Here is a 26733-nt window from a genome sequence, read left to right as displayed (position 1 = left end):
GACAGGTCACCAGTCTGTCGCAGGGCTACATATACAGACAAACAATCACACTCACATTCACACCTACGGGCAATTTAGAGTCATCAATTAACCTCAGCATATTTTTGGACTGTGAGAGGAAGCCGGAGTACCCGGAGAAAACCCACGCATGCACAGGGAGAACATGCAGACTCCATGCAGAAAGATCCCAAGCCCACCCCGGGATTTGAACCGGGGATCATCTTGCTGCAAGGCGAGAGTGCTAACCACTACAGCTAATGGCACCAGTTGCCTCTTTTTTCCTTCCAGACAAAGCTAGCTTTACAGAGCGGCCTCAAGCTCCATCCAGAACACCACATCTTTGATGAAGACACAAGCCCACACACAAAAACTTCCATTCCTTATTTCTCTGTACATTTTATTGAACAAATGCTAGCATGCTAAAATAATGCACACACAAAGCCATGAACCATCATGGTTACTAGCAAAAAGAAATGCATTTTCATGACCGTAACTGGGCATTCACAATAATAGTGGAACAACGGGTCTTGGATTTTTATATTACAAAGGACTTCAGCAGAACTGATATCAGGAAAAATTTCATAATTAAGTGGGACTGTAATAAAAGTAGAAAAAATGAGAAACATAAAGGTTTAAACCGTTAAGATGACATATTAAAAATGTAGGGAGATTGTTGGCGAGGCAGCAGACAGGGAGAACAGAGGAGGAGAAAGTGACACAGCATAATTAGAATAGCTGCCAACGACAGCGCTGAGATACAACGGAGCAAGTCAGACTAATAAAACCCTGCCAAGAAGGGGACAATCTTCCTACAGCTTTCCTCTGCTGTACATGGCTAAATAAATACCTTTCTCCAGGCTGCAAACTGAGAGCACAATGCCTCTCTGTGACAGCTCCAGACAGTGTTTAATCAGTGTCACTGATTTATCACTCTGGGGCTAATGTTGATAGGAGCACTGAAAGCAGCTAAAAAAAAAAAAAAAAAAAAGGAAAAATGTGCCGTTTGCTGTATTTCCGGTCAGTCTCTAATCCCATCGGGCTTCTGTCTACTGCTTTTACACCCGTTTAGCTCCAGATGTCACGGTTGGTTAGCTGCAGGACACACTGGAACAGAGTGGGAGGAAATATCTCAGGATGACAAATGTGGAGGAGGAAGGGATGGAAAAAAAGAAGAGGTGGAATCACACATGAAAATCATACATGCGTGTGTGTTTACAGACATATTACTGCAGGTACACAACAGATAATTCCACTGGTGAGAGTCAGAGACATTATATGATCATATAAACACGAGCAATCCTGTCAAGAATTTCACATCAAAAGAAGTGATGTTCACAGCAATGAAATGTAAAAACTTGCTGTGTGGCCAAATGTGAAGTCAAATCAGTGACTTCTAACATTCAGTATCCTGCTGATCCGGCATCAGCGTCTCCAGAGAAGAATGTCAAAAGGATTTTATTGTCACTTCTTCCCCAAAATGGAAGCACTTCCAGTTTCTTAGTAATTTGCACATGGGTTATTATCAGTAGCTAACATAAGAGGAAACTGGGAGTGATTTGACCAACAGAAAGAATTCATTTTCCCTTACAGTTTAAGTTTTTCTGCATCGGAAGATCTTTGAACCCTTTTGTAAATAAGTTAAAGGGAAATTCCAGTGTTTTTAGAGGATTTGGGGAATTGAAGTAGTCTTTTAAGTACATTATGTTGATAAGATAAGATAAGTCTTAACAAATCTCACAAGTTTGCAGTGTTACAGCAGCAATAATGCAAAAATGTCAGAACATCAGTTTACAAAAAAGAAGCAAGAAATATACATAAGTATTGTTGATATTCTACAGATTCTTCCATAAGTAGAAATTCAGATATTTCACACGTGTTTGAATGTGGAAAAAAATCAGTAATGCATCGGTTTAGTCTATATGTAGAGTAGAAAACAGTGATAAAAAAACACAGGTATTGCTCATAGGTTTGTGTGTGTGTAAATATAGATAGATAGATATTGCACAGTGTTTTAAATGTGCAAAACATTCATTTAATGTTGTACAACTTCACTGTCTTGTTTTTTTTGTGCAGAACTGCAGAGTGGAAAGAAATTAGCTAGGGAACACAGCAGAGCATTTAGCGGTGAAAGAGTCTGATTTTTGCTCCAGAGACCAAAACAGAGCTACTAAAGCAGCGACCTTGCACTTGCATTCATCTTGTCAACACGCTGCATCTCCTGTGTACATGAGCAACTGTTTACTAGCAACTTAAAAGCATAGAACATGTCCGTGTTGTGCTTACAGCTGATTTCTGGAGGCGGAAAAACACTCAATTAATGCAGATTTGAGATCAGACACAGATGCATGAGATGGAATCACCAGCAGCCGCAGAAGGTACATTTTAAAGGTCTGACAGCGAACAGCGGAGCCACTTTCATTTTTACAGATTTATACTTAGAAAATCTCTAAGAAAGATCTGAAATAAACCCCTCGAGAGCATGACAAGCCTCGGCTCAAGCATAACCCGAACATCAGAACCAGCAGCGGGGGGGAAATGAGTGGTGTGATCTTTAGTATAGCAACTTCAGCACATTGTGACTTTGAGCTGCTGACTTGTGACCAGAAGGTGTGTGTTTTTCAGTTTTTGGTGTTGAGGACTACGTGTTCTATAAGAGGTGTTTACATTTACTGCAGAAAAAAACAGACATCTACAGGGAGCGGAAGGTGTTTTTGTCCTGCAGGGCATCTGCTGCTCGTCGTAAGTCTCCCCTCTCTGAAGTTTATCCCCTTGTTAGTTTCTCCCTCAGTGGGGAAGCAGATCAGGTTCAGCCATCAAATGAAAGATGCACAGATGGGCCACTAAGACGTTTTAAAGGTGGAGTTTATGAATCCAGTGTGCTTTTAGTCAAGTTTAGCTGAAAAATTATACATTTAGATGCAGCACTGGGTCTGGAAAAGGTAAACAAGCAAAGTGGTTGAGAGCGGTCAACACAATGTCATTCCAGCATGTCCTGTGCATGGTAAATCATATCTGGAAAGGACAGAAACCGGGGGGTAAATGTGGCTGTGGGGGCAAGAGGGGCAGTAAATGCATGACAGACCAACACTGATCACCACATAACTCCGCCAAGGCTCCACCTCCTTGGCACAGTAAATATTAGCAGTCTTTCCCCAGAATCTCAGACTCCACCTTTAATGTCATTCTGTCAATCCTGCTGTTGATTTGTAGTTATTCTACAATTAAGCTGAGAAACAAGCAAACAAACAACTATAAATCACCTCATAACATGAATCATCGCAGTGACTTGTGTTGCATTCATTCAGCTAAGAGCCCTGTTTGTGTTCTGCATGAGCATCTGCTGTGAGACTCTCCTCCAGGAAAATAAAAACATCTCAGCACACAGCCGGTGAGGAAAATGAATGCTTTGGTGTTCAGGGGAGCAATGTGGTGATGCAGAAGATAAAAAACTTGGCGGCAGATTTTCTGTCGTGTTTTTTTCCCCCACAATGTGTCCCCATTGCAGACTTTGAAGGGCCTGCAGCCTTCAGCTGGTTTTGGATACAAAAGACTAATCTCCTTCCTGCTCACAATTTTTATGGCTCTATTTTGTAGCGTTGCCAATAAAATGCGAGAAGAGAGAATCCCCAGGCAAAGCCAGCGGAGGACAACAAAGAGAACGAGGCTTCTGCTGCTGCTCAAAAACTCTCCGAGGCTTCTTTGAACTCCCTTCACAGAAATTATTCACTCTCTTTCTACCTAATCATCTCGTGAATACATGCGTGTGTGCGCATTCGCCGTATGTACGTGAATCCAATCCCTTCTCTCCTGAGTGATTCAGACTGTGTCATGAAGAACAGGCAGGTGGGTCAACTGAAAGTCAGATAGAGAACACACACACAGCACATAAGCAGCAGACAGCATATTAATGAGAAAAGCCTCAAACCTATGCTGCCACCCTGGTAAAAATGCCCCTCTCAAAACAAGAAAAGAAAACTTATTTCAAGGAATTTTTTACCTTAAAATAAGCGAGAGAAAAAAAATCTGCCAACAGAACAAGTGAAAAATGGCTCGGTAAGATTTCTTGAAATAAGATATGACATTTAGAATATTTAAAAGTTCCTTTAAAAAAAAAAATTCTCCAAAATTGGCTAGACAATTCTTGTAACTATTATCAACAAATGAGTAAAAATCTTCCAAAAAAAAATCCTAAAAATATCTAAAGTGATTACACATATATCAGTAAAACTGATTCACATAAAAATCAACCAAAATTCAGCGAATTTCACTGGATTTTGGTTGATTTTTTTGTGAATGTTCTTAAGAAACACTTTGAACATTTGTTTTTCCCACCAAAAAAATTTTCAAAGATTTCCCAAAAATGTTACAAATGTGGACATCAGAAGTTTCACTGTGAAAATATAACTTTTCCCCCACATTTTCAAACTTTAAAACGGGTCATTTTGACTCATAGAACGACACGAGGGTTAAACTTATTTTGAGTTTTCTTGTAAAATTCAATTCAAAACGAGATAATTTCAAGATTGTTTGACTTAAGATACTTAAGATGCATTGTCTTAAAACAAGTCCCTCCATCTTGCTGAAATGTCACTTGTTAAGAGAATTTATCTTAAATCAAGTGGGATGAAACATTTGGACCAAAAGTAAGACTACTAGTCTTGGTAAGCTTTTGAGTTTTTGCAGTGCACTGTCTCTCAGCGTCTCTCACAAGTTTGGCCAGAAGCTTTCACACCAAGAAGGGTTTTGTTTCCTGCATCCTCACACACAAACGCACGCCCAACCTGTGCAGGCCGTTTATAATTGATGAGCACAGCAGCAGGGGGAAACCATGAGAGGGGAACCAGAGAGCTGTCCTATCGAAACTGGCATTCGGGACGACCTTTTCGCAGATTTTCGCCTGCATGCGTGGTTGCATGTGTGTGGGCGGGTGTGTGGTTGTGTTTACGCTGTGGCAGAGAGAAACGTGCGAGAGGTGCAAGGCAGAGATGAGGAGGAGAGTAATCTTCAGAGACGAAGCAAATAAAAAAAACAACACTGATTAGAGAGTTGAAGAGGAGGCTGATGAGCGAGAGAGGAATCCTCTGATGAGTTGCCTCTAATGAGAACCGAGCAGTCGGGCGTTATGATGAACTTGGACGAAAATGGTCTGTTTGCTCGAGAAGATGAGACCGATGTTAGTCAGTCGCACAAACATGAAACTATTTTCCCAGTCAAGCGGCGTTTTACACAAGCGATGAGCCAACCCCTGTGGGATGGAGTTGTGTTAGTGACACACACGCTCTTGCAAAAGCAGCCTCCCGACTTCAGGATGAATTAATTAAATCACAGCTGCTGCTCAAACATTCCCTCAGCTCTCCCATGCTCTCGCCCTTGGCACCATCCTTTACTGACAGGATTTGTGTAAAAGGTGGAGCTGTAACCTCGGGCCATCGAGGCTTTTGCGCTGACAGGCTCGGCAGGTATAATGTATGCATATGTGGCATTTCCCATACATTAGGAACAGAATGTCACACAAGCTGTGCAGCCCGAGCAGCCTGGCAGGATGCTGGGAGTTGGTGGGTTTCTGCACGCATGATCTCCATCAGTCCAGGGACACGCACGTCATGTGAGCCCGATCTTCCTCAGCTCCCTCAAAGACGATTAGGAGGTGAAAGAGCGGCGGAAGCAGGGGGAGCAGGAGGTGCAGATGTGTGAACAGCAAGCTGCAAAGGTGTGATGTGGAGGAGGAGGAGGAGGAAGAGGCGTCACGCAAAGACTGCTTCTGTCGCTGGTACTGCTGCTGCCTAACCCCCACGGCCAGCTGAAAGCTAAGTCATCATACGTGGTTCAAAACTCACCATGATAGTATAGTGTGACATTCAAAAAACTTAATGTTTGATTACTGTGAACATTTTAGTAAAAATGTATAAAAAAAAACCTACATAAATTAGTGAAAATTTATCATTAACATCTCTAGCACAACATTTTACTGTCTTTTGTCACGTCTTCATGTCATTTCCAGTCAGAAGAAACCTTACCGGACAAATAAAAATATCACCAGAAGTCAAATTTTGACTGGGCTATGAATAATTTACTGCTTAACTGTGTGAAACTGGAGCTGGTTGGACAATCTGGGCTAGAAAAAAATGTGATAGTTTACTGTAGTATGTTGATTATAAAAACACCATAATATAATGTTCAACAAAGGTCATATTATAGCATGTGGTTAAAAAAAACTGTCACCCTCAGCGGTGCCAAACATGCGGCATTTTGGTCTGTTTTTGTCAACCAGTTTCATTTTTCATTTATTGTCATTCACATTAAAGTTTCATCCAGACGCCCTCATTCATGTCACATCAACCTCACAAATCTATTATGGGATTTTCAAAATAAAACTCTTAATAAAGTAACGGCTTTGGCATGCATGAAGCTCAGACATGCAGCCATTATTTCACATTTTAATTACCGGTTGCACTGATACTTCACAGCCCCACATATGATTTCATCTCCCTGCCGGTGGTCACTTAAGGGAATTGTGCACATTCTGAAGTCACTGACCCTAACAGTAACATTTTAAATATTCATATCTATAACTAATTGGCTGATCATTATTCAGTCTCCTTGAGCGTGATTAATCCCATTACCTTGACCCTGACTGTGCCGTGGAGGGAAATTAATTTGACAGGAAACCTTTCTGCTTTGAAAACCACCTACTGCCTCTAATCTCACTCCTGTCCATTCTTCCTTTCAGTTTTTAATTTAAAATTTTAACCCAGTATAATTTTAATTTACATCTTCTCTTGATTCATCATTGTAGGCAGGTTACAGGAGATTACTGGAACCTCTCACTGTGTTTCTTCTTGTAATATGGATGTTCCAGGACATTAAATTCATTCAACTGTTAATTTAATCCCGCAGTAGTTGCTCTGAGCAACTGTGCAGGTGGATAATTAAATGTAGACTGTAAAAACTAGGTTTGTGGTAGACATGAGTTGCATATAAAAGATACCAGAGTGGAAATACAGCTTTAAAAAGGCAGATAAAATGTCATAAAGATATTTGTGCCATCATCTGACCTGCTGTGTGGCAAGGAAAGAGAAATATGGCAATAGATAACAGTCCTTGTGGTGTTTACTTCATAAACATGCCAGTTGAAAGGAAACAGAAAAATGAGTCAACATCAAAGCATCGTGCTTTTGAAGCAGCCGGATTGCCAGAGTTTTTTTTTTTTTTTTTCCCTAAATCGGGGCCAAACCTCAGGACAAAACCAGCACAGAAGCCACAAAATGAGATTTAGCCTACAATTTTTATAGGTCAAAAAACGAAAAGAGCTGGAGAAGTATAAATCCCTAACGCATGTCTCATCCAAATGTAGCGGCTGCTGATTCAAGTATACAGTTTGAATTCATTATGATAACAATTAGGTGCAGCCTTGCTTATCAGAGCAGGAGTGAGTGAAATCCATCCATTAATCTAGCAGTTTGTGTGCTGTGTTTGATGTAAACAAGGCTGAGATTAGACCAAAGCTAAAGGAAGTAGCTATAACTCAGTTGTGCATTTGTGGAGGTCTGCATGAGAACCATTCATAGAGCGTCACGGTTATCCGATGTGTCACAGCTGGTTTTAGACAGTTCACTCTGATCAAAGTTCACACCGGAAGTAAAAATCCATCAGTAATTTCAAGATTAGAGAAACGACTTGGCTTAAAAATGGGAATGACAGCACATATTTCTCTCCTAGAAGACATTCACGGAGTGTCACTCAGATATTTAGATTTGAATGAAAGGGCTGCCTAAAATGTTTGAGTTAAATCAAGAAATTTATTTTATTGTCTTGATTAAACATTTCTTGCTGTGTCAACCCTTTGTGTGAGTTTCATTTATTTGAATTTGTTCATTTATTGAACTCCTTAGAGTAGTTGTTTGAACTTGCAAATCTATTTTAAGTCAATTAAAACAGCTAGTTGTGTGACTTTTTTTCTATTTTGTTTTGATTTAGATTTGTTAATTGATTCAACTGTTTAGGGTAGTTATTTGAACTTGTAAATGTAATTCAGGTTAATAAAACAGGTCTGTTCACTGAAATTAAGTAAATTTACTGAACTTAAATACTCATTTCACCACAACTGAAGTGGTATGTTGTGCTAAGTTTGTCTTAGTACATTCAAATTAGGTTTGTACTTTTACTCAACTCCATTTCTAGTTGTTTAAACTACAAAATCTTTGTCAAAATATCCCAAAAAGTGCAGACAGAGCCCGTCTCATCTTGTACCTGTGCTTGTCCTTCACTACATCTCGACTTGGTGGATGCATGTTAAGTCAGATGATGTCTAAAAGCCACATACAGCCAGTGCAAAGACTGTGTTCTGAATGACATGAATCGCTTGTACTTCCTGCTTATACAACTAGTAATACAATAGGGAGCCTTTGTTTTTCTTTTTCAGCCCTGTTCTCTTCCTCTTTGTACCTTCTCATAAAGCCCACCAGTTATGGCATACTGGCAGTGTTACAGAAAATGCCTCTTGATTAATTACATCCGCTGTTGACAATTTTAGCGCCAACAACTCACGTCTCCTATGACTATGGCAAACCTTCAGGCTTTATTTTTACTAATTACAGTGATCTGGCAAAAATCCAAAAAAGCTATAGAAATCAGTGCCCCTCCCTTCTGACTGACTCTTTATAATTATGGCAATTATCACATAATTCAAAAGCAGACATGGGAAAAACACGAATAGATGATCGCTGAAAATTGAATCTGTGAAAGCAGTTAGAAAAACAAAAGGCCTTCCACTGCATGTCCGTCTTCCATTTTCTCTCCTTCGCTTCTTCGTCTCTCCAGGGTTTTGATTTGCTCTTTCTCTGCAAACATTTAGTTGACTGTGTTTTGATTCTTCCGTCCGGTTCTCTCCGACCGGCGTTCTTATGGCAGCATCCACATTAACCTGCCGTCTCGCAGGTCACCGGGGAGTCTGCCCTTAGCAACTGCCCGTCAAGGCAAACAAAATTCCTCTACACCTCTGTTGATTGCCTTACTAAAGCAGATCTTTGTCTGGACTTGGAGATTTTGTTTGTCAAAGAAGAAATGAAATCCTCAGGTGATTAGAAATGCACACTTATTTTGCATCTTATTCCCGTGTTTTTCTGTGTTAGGAATGATAACCAGCCTTGAAAAACAAACTTTAAGCCTGTGTTTACCATAATGTACTGTTTTTGATGAAGTTTCCTGCACCCTATATAATCAGCGCACAAACTGCTGTGAAGCTAATTGAATGTGCACATTATTGTTTTCTTGCCGCTTTGTTATCTCAACTTCCAAATCCCCCCAAAGTTAATTTTCTATTTATATAATCCATCAGCGAAAAGGAGGGGCTGTGATAAACAACTCAGAGGGCCATATGAAAGACGAGTCATTTACATAATCAGAATTATGTGACAGCGTTCCTCCAACGGGAAACAAAACAGAACCACAATCAGGACTCTGCAGAGCGAGACAGTGAACCCAATTACTGAAAATTGGGAAAGCCTTCTTGGCAGCCAGCAGTGGCACGTACAAACGCATGAGGACAGCCGGAAACTCAGTACCTATAAGTGCGGAATATGACATGAAATGCATTTATGGAAAGGAAAAAGTGCATCAATTATTGAGAATTTATGTAATGAGTTGCATCCATGATTACCTATTCTGTTTCTTCTGTCTGCTCTGCTTCTCTTTCTGCCAGTTCTCTTATCAAGCCTGATTGGAACTACGAAACAGAAACTTCACTGAGAGGGAAATTTCATGGCAGCATATTGTAATGATCAGCTACAGTTTTAACTCGAGTCCCTGCAAAGGTCTTTTTACTGGGGTGTAGCTGGGTTTGGTTTCTATGGCAACTGGAGCAAAATCGATGTGAGTGACAAGTGGTAATAGCTGAAAGAAAAGTGAGACCCCCCCCCCCCCCCGCCGCTGTCTGGATCTTATTATCAATTTACTGGTCCTCAGGCATTCTTTTTTCTTGCCTCTACATCTAAATTACCCCTGCCCTCTCGTCTCTTCTCCTCTTTTCTCCTCTTTTCTCCTCCTCTCTTCCTCTTCTCTCCTCTCTGTATCCCTTTTCTCCGTCTCCCCACATTGATTTTTCCGGCGGAGATGGCATAGGGCGAGCTGCTAGTGGGCATCGCTCCCATTCTGTCACCATGAGAACACTTCTTTTTCTAGTCACATTCCTCAGAGCAGCCCTGACCCCTGTCAGCGAGTCCCCCGCAGGGTTCCGAAGGAAAACAGCTGAAGGGCTGGAAATTAGAAGTGGAGAGTTTGTCGTTAAATAAGCCACAGTTTGAATGCCTGTTGTACAAAGTGGAACACACAGTTTTTAAGGAACTGAATTTTGAAGTCCACTTAGTGTGTCCAGATTGTAAAGGAGGAATCATCTCAAGATGCTGCTAAAATTCTACGGAGAGACGTTGAAACATGGCTCAAAAATCTCTCTGCTCTCCATCTTTCTTTGGACATGTTCAAGGCATGACTGGCTGGCTGGCAGGAAACACTGTGGCAGCACACACCAAAGAGAGATCTCCTGCAGGGTTTGTGCAAAAGCAACCCACCACCCTGTTATAGCTTCAGCCCACCCAGTAGTTCTGAATATCCTGCCTTGAGATTTTGGCAGGTTTTCAAACTTTTATATAGTTGGACATCGAAACAGCATCAAATAACTCCTATTAAACAAAGCTTTAAGATTTATGAGCAGTTTTTACCAAACGCTCACCAAGAAAATACAGGCTAAGTGCAACAGCAATAAGAGACCAGAGCGTTTGGGTCATTTACTGGACTGGAAGTTTCTCCTAAACGTGCAAATGCTAGTTCCCACTTCAGTGCTGCTTAGATTTACTATTTCTCTTCACAATTTCTAGATAAAAAATGATGTGATTCTACCAATATTATTTGGATTGCATTAGGCCCAAAACATCTATGACAATATGAATTTATTAAATATTAGTTATTGTAGTTCTTCCACATGCTGAATAAATTCAGTAAAAAATTGTGAACTGCATTAAATACAAAAAAAACTGAGCTCCTTCGGGCATGCATAATTATAACACATTTTATTTATATAGCCCTTTTCTGGGGACTCAAAGACACTTTACAGGCAGGAACACATTCACCATTGTCATGGTGAAATATTTTTCTATAGCCATTCTGTGGAAAAGACTATGAACATAAATAGTAAAATATCTGTACTGGCTAATGCTAGTTAGCAGTTATCTCTGGTTTACTCATGTCCAATCCCAGTTGTATTGAACAATCCAGTCCAAGTCCAGGTTATGAAAAAACAAGAATGTATTTATTTACATTGTGTCGCTGATTAATTCACAAAAAAGGCTTTCAAAACAAACACAGGACGGGACACGGTAAGAAAACCGTGTGTCTCCACTGCGAACCTGGCGTTTCTTCCCATAATCTCACGTTCCGGTGAGCCAAACTGCCAGCTCTTAAAGCTACAGTACCACCAGAAATTAAACATAAAGTGAACAGTCTGTTCCAGTCCAAAAGATAAAGAAATAACCATATTCCATTAGCATCACTCTGAAATAACCATTAAACCAATATGCAAACTTAAGATTCAAAAGTTACAGGGCCAAAACATCGAGGGAGATATGTATTTGATAATTAAAAAGAATTAATATGTATGAATCATTGCTACAACGCTGCTTTTTCTGACCAGTGATACTGTAGTGATATGAGATTCCAAAATTCCACAAGTGAAAAGAAGATGTATGCAAGTCAGATGTTGTTTATAAAGTGATGCAGCAAAGCAGAAGTGGAACTTTAAAGCACAACTGACGGACTTATCAGATGGAGGAAAGTTTACTGAAACACTGAGACGAGCAGTGGTCAGCAATGGGTCAGGAGTTAAATCTCCAGAAGTCTGAAGAGTCAAAAATCATACAGTGAAAATCCTAGTCAGGCAGGAGTTAGTCTTACATTGCCAAACTATTCGACAGAACATTGTCTTGTCTGTATTTCTTTAAAACAATCACGGTCTTCATGGGGCGAAACAAAGGATGCAGCTTTGCTGTTCATTCAAAATAGCAGCAGGTGGAAATTATTTAGGTGGAATATTTCCATGCAGGCAATCAGGAGAAAGCTGACCAAAGTGTTGAACATGTTGAGAGACAAACCACAATAAAAAGAAATGCTAATAAAATCTATTTGTTTGCAAAAATTATATATAATTACTAAACAAGGCAAAACAGAATAACAAGCTATAAGACAGAAGATAACAGAAGAAGCCTGGAGATTTGGTAAGTAAAAAGGATACTTATCTCAGCAAGGATCCAACAATGTGGTGGAATGAGTCCTGCTTATGGGACCAAAGTTTCTTAAGGACCTTCAAACATTTGCACATCCAGCAGGTTCTGGATTCCAAAGCCACTTCATTTACTTTGATCCAAGCAAAGATGATAGAAGGTTGATTTCTCTCATCTCTTTTGTCCAACTCTCACTTCACTCGCTAATCTTCTTCATGCTTCCTTTGTTGTCATCTCAGAGGTGTTCCTGCTTTAACATCTCACTCCCTGCCTACACTTCCTGCCAGGAGAAAATGAAAGGGTTGTTCTGTCTGTTTTCTTTTTCTTTTGATATAAGACACAGATTCTAGTTTAGACACAAACACATTGCCAAAATCAGGCAAACATGTTTGTTGCTCTGTCAAGAATCAGAGGTCACCATTAATAAGTAAGATGTTTCCAAAAAAAAAGCTTAGAGCCATTGTTGGAGAGTGGATGTGATATTAGAATTGATTTCTAACCGTAGCTGCATTGTTTTCTCTTCATTATCTCACATTTATTTTTATTAGACAGCTGTTCTGAGATAAAGATCTGTAACAGACAATAATCTCTAAATAACATGCATCAAAATGAAAGAGTGATGGAGACTAATGTTGTCTCTCACTATAAATACTAATTTTGCTCCTATTGTGATGATTCAAGGAAAGAAATTCTCTCATGTTCCACTGACTGACAACAAATCTGACAACAAACCTCTGAATAAATACTGCCACTCGTCTGTAGATGGGATCATGTCTTCAGCGGTTTAATGTGTTACATGTGTCTGCTGAAGCTTTTCAAACGTAAATACTCGGGCTCAAAGGTCAACCAGGATTTGGGAAGAAAGCCAGAAGGCAAATATAGTAATCGACTCCTTATATCATCCCACATCTGAAATCAATCGCAAAACAAGCTGAAAGTAGGATTCTAATCACAGAGACATGACAGCAAAGATGATCCTCTACAAAATAAATGAGGCAATTCTAAAAGCTTTGCTAAAATCTGTTTTTCTATCGCGCATAAAGCTGATTGAGCACGAATGGCTGGAGAGTTGGAAGAAACAGAGGAGGCAGCTCAAGTGTTCTTGTTGAAATCTGACCCTGAGTGAAGCAGAAGAACGAGGCGACAGCAGCAGAATACACAATTTTAAAGACGCTACAATGCGATGCACAAAAGTGTGGGTAAAAAAAACGAATCAGGGAGTGGATCAGAGATGAGCTGATTGTTAGTGTGTTGCTAGTATTTTCCTAATATCCCCTAATCCTAGACTTTGTTGGAGATATTGATTAAAGAACCAGCTGAAAGATACTATTTTAGTGAATCATTAGGTGTAATGATTAGTTCACAATTATCCGAAAACTGTTCATCCTCCCACTTCGTTCACGGGTGGCTTCTGATTATCTCAGATCCAGGTCAGAGGTCTTAAGCCGTTCCTTTGATTTGGGCCTATCGTAAAAAGCTCTCACTAACTGATCTGTGAGTCAGATTATTCTCCTGCTGTAGAGTAGATTTTCTCCGTGCAAACTGTTACCTCCTTGCTGTGGATCAGGCCGAGGCTTCCCTTGTCCATCCAAGCTCTTAGCAGCATTCAGGGATCTTTATCATCAAAGTCAGAAAAGATAACATCAACGACCTGACAACACCTGAAGAAGAAAACGCCTACCTGAAGGACAAAGTTGATGACACTGAGAGCACCCAGCCTTGGTTTTATTCATCTTTATGAGCAAAGTGAAGGAAGAAACATGTTCACCTTCTTGATCCAACTACTTCCTGTCAGGGCCAACATTCTTACTTTGCCCTTTTATCGACTTTCAGCTTCAACTCTAAATTTGCTCTGAGACCCGTCTTAGTCACTACATTTCCAGACGGATTTTACATGTGGCCATGAAGCTATATGGGACCCTGACGCCATATTTATCCATACTTCAATGCTGGTCGAGTCATGATATGCCAAAATCATCTCCACGCTGCTAACAACAAATTTTCTGTTTTATCCTTTTATACTGAGAGGAATGTTGGTGCAAAATCCAAAACTGTTCCACTGTCCTTCATTTCGCCAGGACAGTGCTGTGAGTTGATTATTCTGTAAGTGAACCTCGTAATTTTATTCATTTAACTGATTTTATTCAGCCCATTCTTCCAAATCAGTGCAATTAAACTGAGCTAGGAGGGCAGAGTGAACCTTTGCACACATTCTAATCACAAATACCACACCTATAGGGAGACTAGTAGCTTTTTCAAGGAATAATTTTACAGAAAATGACTTGAATGTGGATACTAATGTGCTGTATATGTGGTCTGAAGTTGATGATTAAATACTTGAAAGGAGGCACTTGTTAAGATAATGATAAACTACTGGGTAACTACTTAGAGTGATGCTTCACTTTGCTTGAAGAGACATAAATATAGTTGGCAAGGGACGCGTAATCCTAAGCATTGATGAAACATCTTTATAGAGCTGATGTATAACACACAAATTGTAAAATGTCAATCATGTGTAATTGCCTTTTCTCCAATATTAATAACACCTTTGGACATTTGGGAGACTTGTTGTACATGCTGGTTCCAGGTTGAGTGATTTATCTTTTTTTAAAAAAATAATTTGTGGCATTATAGTAGCCTAGCCGCGCTAGACAACCCACGGCAACGAATTTAATTCTCTGCCAGGGTGGGTCTAGTTACCCTCCATAAGGCTCGAGGCTGGATTCTCCTAAAACTGGCCGGACCAATCACCATGAAGTGTAGAGTCAGAAGGCGGGCGTAACTAAGTGACGACAGAGGCGTGACGATTCTGACAGAAACAACTGGCGCACAATAAACAGTTATCTTTCGACTCGGCTTTGGCCACAGCCCTTAAAGATTTGAAGCTAAAATTCAACTTGAAAGATAAACAAAGGACAGCACTTAAATGTCTCATTGAGAAGAAAGACGTATTTGGACTTATGCCGATGGGATATGGCAAATCCTTAATATACCAGTTGGCTCCGCGGCTCCGCGGCTCCGCTGGTTGGGAAGCTAATGGGACTTCGTCACAATCCGCTGGTGCTCTCGGAACTCCGTCAGCCTATTTGCGTTGATTGGTTGTATACCTACCCAATTGCTGCAGAGGGATTTGATAGACAACCTTTTAGCCCGCCTCCCTCCCTGTCGAGCTTCCCTAGACCCTTGTGCCGTCAGAAACATTGGTCTAGCATGGCTAGGCTAGCATTATAGCTGTGTCATTCCCAACAGGAAACATTTCTGAGTTCTCTCTAATTTTAGTCATTGTTGTTCTGTTTCCATAGAGGCACAGGACTTCATACAGCAGTGAAAAGGACTCATGAAGTAGGTGGGAGTGTGATTGATCTTTAAAATAATATAAATGAATCTTTACCTATAAGGAGTCACAACTACAGTACCTTCCAGCAGGGTTTAAAGAAAAAAAAAATCATTATTTTCTACGAACTCCAGCAATAAAGGTTATCAGGCATGTGCTTCTGAAGGAGCCGCGCACATGTTTGTGTATTAAAAAGTGTCACCCATCCTGTTTTTTTTTTTAAACCTTCTACCCACCACCACCATAATGTACACACAAACACACAAAGATACACTTCCCTGCAACCTCTGTTTCTTCCCTTTTCCATGCCTGTCAGCTTTCTAAATGTAGCTCGGTAAACAAAACATTCAGCAAATGCTCCCACACGATGACAGTGTATCTTGTCTGCACACATTAAAAATTGAATAAATGTCATCCTGGCACATAAACAAACACACATTTTTCACACATTCAGAAAAAAAGGAAGGTTTACACATGCTTCCACTTGGTTTATCAGATACCTTTCTGTCTACCTCAAGCTATCAAAGACAAGAAATGTGATGAGAAAGTCATATTTTCTCAGAAGGTTTCCTCAAGGAAAATCTTTTTTCCTTAAACCTGGATATTTATTTGTCACTTGGCCATGATTTCCACAATTCATCATAACATTTCCTTCGCTAATTGCATTGCTGATCCTCGGAACAAACAACATCAAAGGCAGGAAGCACAAGCGATCGATATGATCAGGCAGATTGATACCATCGAAACATGGAACCAAAACGACTGGAAATCAAAATAAAAGCATGGGGAGAAAAACTAGAATGCAGGGAGAGGAAGGCTGAAAATATGTGTCACTTGCAATATCAGCAGAATTACTAAAATGTCATATGAAAAGATCACATTCAAGCAGCATAATAGTTTAATTAGCAGCAGGTAATTGAGGCACAGTGTGGACCTGCCAAATGAAATAATGGTGCGGTTCTAATAATAGCCTGGCCCTCTGTTTCACTGAGTCAAATCGAAGTCCCTGTCATCAGTGGAAGTTTTGTTCTTTAAAAAAGGCAAAGCGGCCCTGAAAGTAGAAATTAAATCATCTGCCACATGGAGTGTGATGAGCCAGTCGCACATTGTGGTCATAAATTTTCGTATCAACTTGTCAGCAGAACCAAGTCCCTCTATTCCACTGTGAGGACGGTGACTTTAAAAAGCTAACGTCTGCTTGTGGCACTTGTAACATTCTCATTTTGATTTGAGTATCGCATATAAGAACTAATTCTCATCTTTCCCAGGGCATTAAATGTGGACAATTACTGAGAGGCACTAAGAACTTTGACATCGGTTAGAGTGAGGTTCATGTCCTGTGTTGAATCACTATTATACACTTAACTTCATTTAATTCGATAATTGAAGTCCCATATTTACACACTTATTTTCATTTTCACTCGCTGCTTGACTAAGTTCAATTAAATTCAAATAAATTAAGTCATATAATGCCAATTTATACACAAAAATAGTAAAACTACGTGGTTGAAAACAGGAAAAGACCATAGCTTGAGTCAAAATACAGTCTTCTACAGCATTAACCTCATGTCCTGTACTTATCTGCGCTGTATTTATATTTTGGCATTTGTATTCTTTCCTATCTTTAATGTGTGCCTAAATGTTAGACTTTTCTTTTTGTGTACTGTGGGAAACGGCATCTCAGTTTCTCTGTATGTCGAGATACTAGCAATAAAGTTTGACTTTGGCTTTCATTTTACAAGGCAAGGTTCTGGTTACCTGAAAAGAAGAAGATTGAGCGATGTATTTCTGGTATAAATGTCTTAAACTGAACATTTTTTAAGGTCTGAATGGCCTTTGCATTGAAAAGTGTTGCGAAAAGGAGCCCAGTGCATACAAGAGGGTCCTGACAAAGCAGCAGCATATTTGTTACCTGTACAGTTCAGAGTCCAACATGCAAAACATCACTAAAAAACCACTGCAGCATTCAGATTATAACCCTATACCACTTTATGTATTCTATAGATAAATGTGTTTCCCTTCCTCCTGGTCCGTCAGTTTCCGTCTCTTTCGGCGCTCTATATGCAGGTGTGAGTATCTGAAGGGCCCGGAGGCATCTAGATGAAAGGTTCTCAACAGACACTACGCTTGAGTGCATTCTCCTGCTGCCAAAGAGACACTAGATCCCGTCAAATCAATCTTACACTCATTACGGCATTAACACACGGGCTCTCCCAGGCATCCTTTATGCACACATTTCTTTGTTTAATGTCTGTTTACGCGGCTCAAGTGCGCAATCCTTTGGTTTTTCTCTGTGTGCTTAAGCATGGTAGTAAGGAGAGGAATAAAACATGAAACCTGTTTCCGTTAGAAGACACCTCAAAGGAGTGATTCCACCGAGCATCCGCCTTCTGTAACCACCTCCATGTTTTGCATGTGCGTGTGCACGTAAGCGGTGGGAAAAGAAGGTCTGTTTTTCAAGGACAAGATGTACCGAGCTGTCTCTTATTTAGTGAAGTGTGACAGGAACTAACCATTAAATTTTGCTCCAGTGCCCATAACCGCAACCACAGACACACGCACACCAGGACTCTTTATATCACAATTATCTGTGTTGGTGTAACGCTACAAATTATTAGGGGAGGGAAGATGGTTAGAAAGGGATACAGCTTGAACATCAAAGTGTCCTGCTGTGGCCCTGTCATCCCCCATCACATTAACACTCACAAGGCAACACTAAAGCACACACTGGGCATTCAGAGCACATTTTAACACTCTTTCCAATTAAAAGCACAAGAAGGAATTCTAGCTAGGCTTTGTCTTTCTTTACTGCAGCCTCTGTCCCTCCGTCACCCTCCAACTGCTTCTGTTTGCAGGACATTTTATTGCATTTGGCTTGTCACAGAAAACTCCAAGTGCGAATAATCAAACCAAACTCAGCCCCGACCTTTTCACTCCGCTCTCATCTCTCCTCAAACCAGGCAGTGCTAAAGCGAGACGGTGCTTTAGATTTTTATCATTTCATCGAGTGTGTTTTGCAGGACAAATTGAGACACCCTTGGGAGAATATTGCTCTCTTTCACTTCATGTCCACAAAAAAACAATTCGCAATATGGACATAATGAGGAGGACAGAATCTTGGCTCTGGCTTTCCTCGAATGGCTTCTGTTGTGCTCTTCATCAACAAAGGCTGCTGCCTGGAGACTAATTTAAATGTGGATCTGCAGTGTTTTATGCTTTGGGGAGGGGTTCGGGCAAATGAACACAGGAGATATCAAACCTCGAGTGAAACAGACCTCAGAGAAGCTTTGGATTGAATGAATTCACCAATGTGAAAAATTATAATTACCACACAACTGTATTTGCTATCACATTCTTATTTCCCATTAGCCTGTAAGTGGCTACACATCCTCCCCTTAAGTCAACTGCTGCATTAAACAACTTGTGTCCTTTTAGTCTCTGTAATAAAGTTTAGGTAGGAACAATGGTACCGGCATTGTCATTGGAATTGGCCAATATAGCCTTTAAAATGTTGTTTGATAAAAATAAATATGACAGATTTGACATGTGAGTTGAAGTAGTTTTTGTATTTTGCTGAGGAAATGTCTAAATTTGAAGACAATTTTACTCAAGATCTGCTCTGTCATGAGGAGTACAAGTATTATAGTACATTTCACTATAGGATGGACCTAAAGATCTATGTCCTTTTGGTGTCTGGTACCAGGGAGTTGCTACTGAATCTATTGGGTCTTGTGAGTTATGGGGTGGGGTCTCTGTATCATGCGTGTTTGTCAATAAGATTGGGACCGGCAAAGCCTTTACTGAGCAATTTTCATGGTGTCTTATTGCTTTGCAGTTTAATTTCAGTAATAACATTGAAACTCGGATGTTGCAATACAGGACAGATAGGGATTCAAATATAGAGCTAGTTCAGTGTAGCACAATTTGAGTGTTTTAACAGCTTTGACAACAATGACTTTGGCTCACGATGCATCCATGTTTGGAGTCACACCTTTTCACATAGCATGCTTTATAGCCTATTTTACTCTAAGTGGGGCCATAATTAACAAAATAAACATCATATTGTTTTCACAAAATCTCAAAACTAGCAATTGAAACCATTAGCTCATTGGGGAAATGTTTACTGAGGTCATAAATCAAGTAAGAAGTAGGGTTGTTTTCTCATAACCAAACTTCAATTTGCAGCCAGAGGAGTTGCCCCCTGCTGTTGGTTAGACAGAATGCAAGTTTAAGGCACTACAGTCTATGTTCACAAGGGCACATCTGATAATTACAGCAAGTGTAGAATGTAAATGCATTTTTTGTATCTTGTTTTAGCCACGAAGACTGAAATATGTTCGCATCAAATATACATATCAGCTCCAGCTAAGGTTTATTTTTGTTGGAAATGGGAAAATGCTAGCAAGCTAATAAACTAAAATTAGCTGTTCAGCAGGGTAATCATTATATCTGCTAAACATCAGCATGCTGTCAATGGGAGCAGTATGCTGGCATGATAGCATTTTGCCTCAGAGTGCTCTTAGCTTTGCTGTTATTGTGTTTCATGTGAAGCATAAAGACACAATTATCTAAGTCTTACCTTAAGTTATATACTCAAGGTAATGGAATCACTTTGTGTGAATGAGCAAAGAGCTGTCTGTCACACTCTAAGGCTATACGAGGCCGCTTAAACAGCGAAGATGAAAAAAAAAACAGACTTATTGTAGATTCTATAACTCATTTGAAATCAGATATAAGTCCTCATCCTCCTTAACCTCCTCTTAGCCTCATTCTCCTCCACCCCCTACATTTCAAACAGTGATTTGAGAACTCTTGCAGCTAATCTGACTTTAATGGAGAAGGAAAATGATGGGCAAACAGCGCACTGGTGGCAAATCATCATCTCTGCCCTCCATTCTGCCTCTCTGCATCTCCACCTCTCTGCCCCAATCATTGCATTTGGCCTATAAATAAATGCCTGAGCTGTCACACAAGCAAATGGAGCTGGCACCATGGGGATTGGTGGCAGGGAGCTGAAGGGAGGGAGGCAAGCCAGAGGAATAACAATAAGCCTAATATTCATCGCTGCCAAAGTAGGAGGGACATGAAGGCAGAGCAGGTAAATTCAGACAGCTTGACGCACTGGCAGCGCATCAGATAGACGGCTAGGCAGAGCAGCAAGTGGAAAGACAGACAGGAACATCTCAGGAAAGTCTGACATTTCTCTGTGTGACTGGTTTGCAGGCTTTTGGTGTGGCGAGCAAAGGGGGAAAAGAGGCGCAAGGAGCCCAAATAGCAATCACTGTCAGAGCAGAGAGAGGAGAAAAACTCCGAAAGCTCTATAAAGAAGAAAAGACGTTACTACTTCTTGAGTCACTCTTTAAAAAATGCCACTGAGTACAGTTTGCTTGGAAAACAGTCAGGCCTTTGCGCCTTTTTCTCTCTTTGAAAGGAAGATGTTGTATACCTGAATAAATCACACAACACACATGCTCCAAAACTTGCCCTCTGCGATTTGACTCATCTGATCTCTCAGAAGCAGCAACTGTGCCAAATCCGAGGCTCAAAAACCAACGAAAACATTTACAGGTTATCCACCACCGCAGGCAAAACATCGAGTGAGGTGCCAGAGAAATATGTGCACTTTAATGCTGGGGCTACTTCCACACCTGCTTACTCCAGAATTTGTCATACACATCCTCTGTTGCATCATGTGTGAGTGTGCAGTTTGGTTTTCTGTGTGTTAAACACTTGGAGTCAATTCTGGTCTTTCTGTCGTTCAAACCATTATCACACTAAAACAGCAGGATTGTGACATATTGAGAGTTTAGTGCATTAACTTAATGGGTTCCTGCTTGCCTCTGGCACAAACATTGCTTACAATTTCTATATAATTATATCAGATCATTGAACGGCTTTATCACAAGGTTGACTCTGGAGAAATGTGGAGCCCTGCGGTGACAGACGGCGATCATTGTTTGCAAAATCCTAATTTTTGCTTAAGCGTGTTGCTGAAACAGCTGCCTGTTAGCGATTAACTTCACTGGCAGGAATATTTAGATGTTATTTGAGCATGAGTCCTGAACCAGTGGGTAATTTAAAAAGCAAATAACCATGAAGGGCACATACAATATGTCCACATGCCTGCACACATGTACACATCCACATATCCACATACATGAAACCTTGACAACGAAAACAGCTGTAGCCAGTGCAACAGTGTATATGCACTTTAACTGACTGCGTTAATTGACCCGCCAGCCAACTCCAAGCAGAATGCAGAGATCTGAGAGGTTGACGACTGGGACGAAGCCTCCTGGGTGACTGTTAATCTTCCAGCGTCTGGATGTCAGCACACTGGCACAAGAACGCAAATGCAGCCAGAGCAGAGAGCGCAATTACATATGTTACTGAGGAGAGTAAAATAAGCTCCCAGAATAGATATGAGCTGTAGGTACATGCACAGATTACGTGGCAATAATATGGAGCGAGTGAAGGAGACGGATGTCGAGGGCCTCGAGCAGTGAAATCAATCACCAGGAGTGCGAATGTTGGCGTCAGAGCTGAGGTATAGTACAATATATGGAGATGTTTCTAGAAGCATATCGTAAAATCAGTCACAGTCTCTCAGAGTAATGCATATTTTTTACAAGATAAACAGAAAGGGAAAAAAAGTAGGAAGCCATCTGTCTCGACTAAACTAAGCACATCATCCTATTTGAGGTGCACTGAAGGAAGAAAGAGCACAGTGATGCTTCCTCCTGGGTGACAAACACACCCAGTTTAAGGTAGATTAGCCAGGGACAAAAACAGCAAAGACCAGAGGGCATCCAAGCATTCACACTAATTCTGCCACCCCACTGGATATAATTTAACACCATTGAGTGTGTTTCACAGGGCTTGATATGCACCATTATCTGTGACAGGTGGCCGTGTGTGTTTTGTTTCCTCCAGTTGCTGTTGCAATCATTTGGTCAGGTGGCGCACAGTAATTAAAGCTTTAATGGGAATGCTAGTGTGGTTAAAAGAGCCTCCAGTGCAGCAATATAAGACTGTTGGACTCACAATTGACATTTTCTCTTTTTTTTTCTTTTGATGTAGAAAAACTGATGCCACAAACTCAGAGATCATGTGTTGTTTTGTGTTTTTTTTCCCCAGTGATAGACATTGATGTGTAAAACTCCCATTCTAGCATGTACTTTAATGCATTTACGTGGCTGTGCATCCAAAATTCTAATTCTGTAATAACAAACTCAGAGCCGCTTCTGCCTCAAATTAACCACCTGCCCACATGCAGCTGTTCAAAACCTTAATCACCAAAACAAGAAGCTAAATGAGCTGTTTTCTCCCAGTGGATTGCTGCTTTCTGAGCACGCTTCCTTAATCCGCTGGTGACTCTAGGAACATTATTTCCGTGTTCTCATACAAGCTGCATTTTTCTGTGTGTGTCACAAGTTTGATGGCAGTAACTAAAGGCAAAAAGGATTCTAGATTATCATTTAAAATCCAAATATAGTCCTCGATATAGCTGCTTACCTGTATTACAACATAAAGTGCATCTCTGACAGCCCATTCAGGCCATAAGCACTTGTCAGTTTCACCTGTTCTCCTTCTTCCCGGCACTCAGAAAGTAAAAGTGGCGCTACAGCAGCAGCAAGGATTGCATAACAAAATAATTACACATCTCATCCAGGAAGACACTGAATAATAAGACGCTCGGTTAGGATGGTAATATGTAACCTGCTAATGCCAAATTAGATGAAACACGGACCTCCCGATTCAATAACAGCCCACATTTGGAATCCAATTTGAGGCTTCAATGGAGTGGAAGAGAGTAAAGAGGAAAATTCAAGACTGGCAAAGCGGTACGGAAGTTTCTGCAGGAAGATCAATGTATCTTAACGTTTGCTTTCACTTAAATAATTCATCCCTCATTATTCCGTCTAATCCCATTACCTTTAAAAGCTGAGCAGACTGTAACATGAATGTGAAGTTTTTGTGCTTCTCTCAGTATTGCTCTCTTTCTCACACTGCACAGATTTCATAGCTGTCATGAGAACTGGCAGCAACAGCGTGGACAGGAAAAAAAAGAACAGTTCAGAACAGAGGAGAAGAAGCAAAAAGAGCTCCAGAACGCATTAGAATAGAACCTACCTGAGGTAACGCAGGGGTTCTATGGTTTCAGCCTCTGCCTCAGCTGAGCTGTGGTTCATCTTGTCCATCTGTTTTCACCCAGCACGACTCGGCAAATGTGAGGAAAAAAAGGATGAGATGTGTCGCTCCAAAGAAAACCCTTCCTTTTCTCTCTGATTCAATAAACACACTGTCTAAGCTCTTTTTGCCTGGGAATAGACTGGGAATCTAAATGGGCTTTCCTGCCTCTGCCTCTGTCCCTGCAGCTCTTGATTGGCTCAGACGCTGGTAGGTAATTACTGCACTCTGAATCTTGCCTCTGTATCTCTGCCTCTCCTCTCTGCCTCTTTCCCCACTGTGGCCCCGGCTCATTCTCTGATAAAACCAGCTGGCTCTGTGTATCAGCTGCGCTCGCCGGGAAATCCAGCCAATTAAGAATCAGGAGGCACGGTGCTCGCCGGCTGATTGGCTCTGGCAGCCACGATCAGAGCTGTTCAGTCTTGTAGGGTGCAGCAGCAGCATCACACACACAATTCACACCAACACAGACGCATATTCGTGCACACTGCTTGCTGGCAAAAGGATCCCTTGATGTTGAATCTAGAGCAGAGTGAGGAAACACTTCAGTGCTTTCATATGATGCTGGAGGATAAATGAAGACATTACCTAAACTGAGATAAATAGCACCTTGAGTAACAGCAATTTGCATTTAGAGCACAAATGAAATGATAAACAATGGCCTCCCCAGTAGGAATTTGATGCATGCAAGCTCATCATATGGATTTAGGGCAGCTGATGAGAGAGAGAGAGACAAAAAAAGGCTCATTAAAACGTGAGCATGTAGTAATAAACATACAGACAGTTGCACACACACACAGGAGGGATATGTATAGCACCATCACATGGAGAACCTGCAGCTGCCAGGGAGTGAAGCTCAGAAGTAGGTCGTGGTGATAAAACAATAGCCCACTTTCTCTTTTCTTTTTCCTCCCCACATTGTGACCGCTCCGTCCAGCTCAAAGTCTGTCTGGTTTACGGATTAAGGCGAAAAAGAACAAAAACAAAAAAAAAACACACAAGCAAGTCCTTTTGCTTTTGTTTTTCTGCCAGCTTACACACAAATGCACCTGTTAGAAGGATTAAATTCCTCTGAGGACAATTGAAGGCAATCAAAAGTGGAGGGAATGTTAGTGTACTCTGCCATCTAGGGGTGATAAAAAAAAAGAAAACATAGCAGAGATTGTAGGTTACAGCAACAAGGGGAGAGAGAAAAAGACATAAGAGAACATAGCATGATGGGAATTTGGTTTGTTGTATTAAATTTACGTGGTAAGCATTTGAACAATAAAGCAGCCTCACATCGATACTGAACAGTGCTGTGAGTGTACACGGAGGACAAACTTCAATTTGCTTGTGCTGAATGTGGTTTATTGGCATTTTTTTGTATATGGAAATGCAAATACAGATTCAATGCAGAACTATTGCAATTTCCTCTCTGGTCATTGATCAAATCGCCATGAACTTATCTCTGGGTATCAACGTTATATACATATTCAGATTATTTTTAAAAATTAAAATAATCCCTACTGACCTTCAAATGGCTTGGATTGAACTTTTTACTATCATTGTATACTTGTCTGTCTTCACTCACTGCAGCAACACTGTGAAATCTTTCTGCAAAGTAAAAAAAAAAATTAGATATAAAAATGTATATATATATATATATATATATATACACATACATAATTGTAATGATAATTAATCATTTAAAATAATGTATTTTCTAGCCCTGGTTTTATATATAATTATCTTTTTTGTTTCTTTTTAAATTTTAGATGGGATGAAGGATATGTGTATAAAAACAGTAACTTTAGCAATAATATATAATATATACTGCATAATTAGATCAGTATATTTAAAATTGGTGATTTCCAGGGAAACAATGTACCTTTCTAATTAAACAGTATTTATTATTACTATAGCTATTGTTTTTAAACATATAAATATCCATCATTGAATATAAGGAAGCCCAAAAAAGACAATTATATATAAGAGCAAGGCTAGAAAAGACATTATTAATATATATATATATATTAGAAATAAGATAAAAGGGAATATAATTGTTTGTTTTTAACAGTTATTTTATTTTAAATTAGGCATTACAATTCAGTCTATTTTTTATATTTTATTGATGTTGTGTCTATTTAAAAACTACACACAACATCAATTGTAAAAAATTAGAAAGAAAATGTATTTTTTTGAACAGTGCATGCTAAACACTGATAACTTATATTATTAAAGTATTTCAACGGTGCATGTTTAAAACCAGTCAGAAACTAGCCTTCAAGAAGAATAAAACCAAGGAAGACCCCACCTGGGAAATTACAGGATTTAATGATTCTTTAGTTTTATGGTCACACATTAAACCACAGAAGCCCGAATCAGTGTTGAGAAAGTCATCCGTATATTTCATTTTTGAAGTGGAAATGCTCGGCCATAATGTTGACCGCTTATTTTGCTCAAATATCTTCTAGCATATTTTTTAAAAAAAACACACACACAACATGGACAAATTAAAAACGTAAAATATGCACTGGAGTGCGTCTTTTGAACCTTTCCGCATTGATTTAGTGTTTGAATTAAGGTTGCACTTCTTTACTCCAAAGCCTAGTGAAAAACTTTTTTAAAATTCTGTCTTGATAGCTCCCTATTTGACAGAAAGATAACCATCAGAGCAGCAGTGAATTCATGCCAGGACTATAAACTGTAGTTGCTCCATCCTTTCTTTCTTAAATGCTCATTTCTAAGCTTCACTCAGCGGTGTTGACGCAACTCCCAGAAACTGACTTGCAGCGGGCAGACACAAAAAAAGCATAAAAGCAACCCATGTATGATGAATCCAACACAAAAGCCTCACAATAATCACTACGAGAGCCTCACCATTGAAGATTACAAGCTTTACAAACATTATTTTCAAAGTTATTGTACCATTTTATTTTGTTCAGAGCAATTTAGCAT

General features: G+C 40.1%; 1 protein-coding gene across 1 annotated transcript in view; it reads right to left on the bottom strand.

Moving 5' to 3' along the window:
• yjefn3 (YjeF N-terminal domain containing 3) overlaps nucleotides 1-24153 on the bottom strand; it is a 52040-nt gene extending 27887 nt beyond the window's left edge. Inside the window, exon 1 of the mRNA XM_022191803.2 lies at nucleotides 23737-24153. Coding sequence (XP_022047495.1) covers nucleotides 23737-23804 — 68 coding nt within the window. The 5' untranslated portion in view covers nucleotides 23805-24153. The remainder of the gene's footprint in view (nucleotides 1-23736) is intronic.
• Between the last annotated feature and the right edge of the window lie 2580 nt (nucleotides 24154-26733).

Source organism: Acanthochromis polyacanthus, chromosome 4 (genome assembly GCF_021347895.1).
Source record: "Acanthochromis polyacanthus isolate Apoly-LR-REF ecotype Palm Island chromosome 4, KAUST_Apoly_ChrSc, whole genome shotgun sequence".
NCBI lineage: Eukaryota > Metazoa > Chordata > Actinopteri > Pomacentridae > Acanthochromis > Acanthochromis polyacanthus.
Note: the sequence above shows the minus strand (reverse complement) of the source record. Positions and strands in the feature narration are given on the sequence as shown.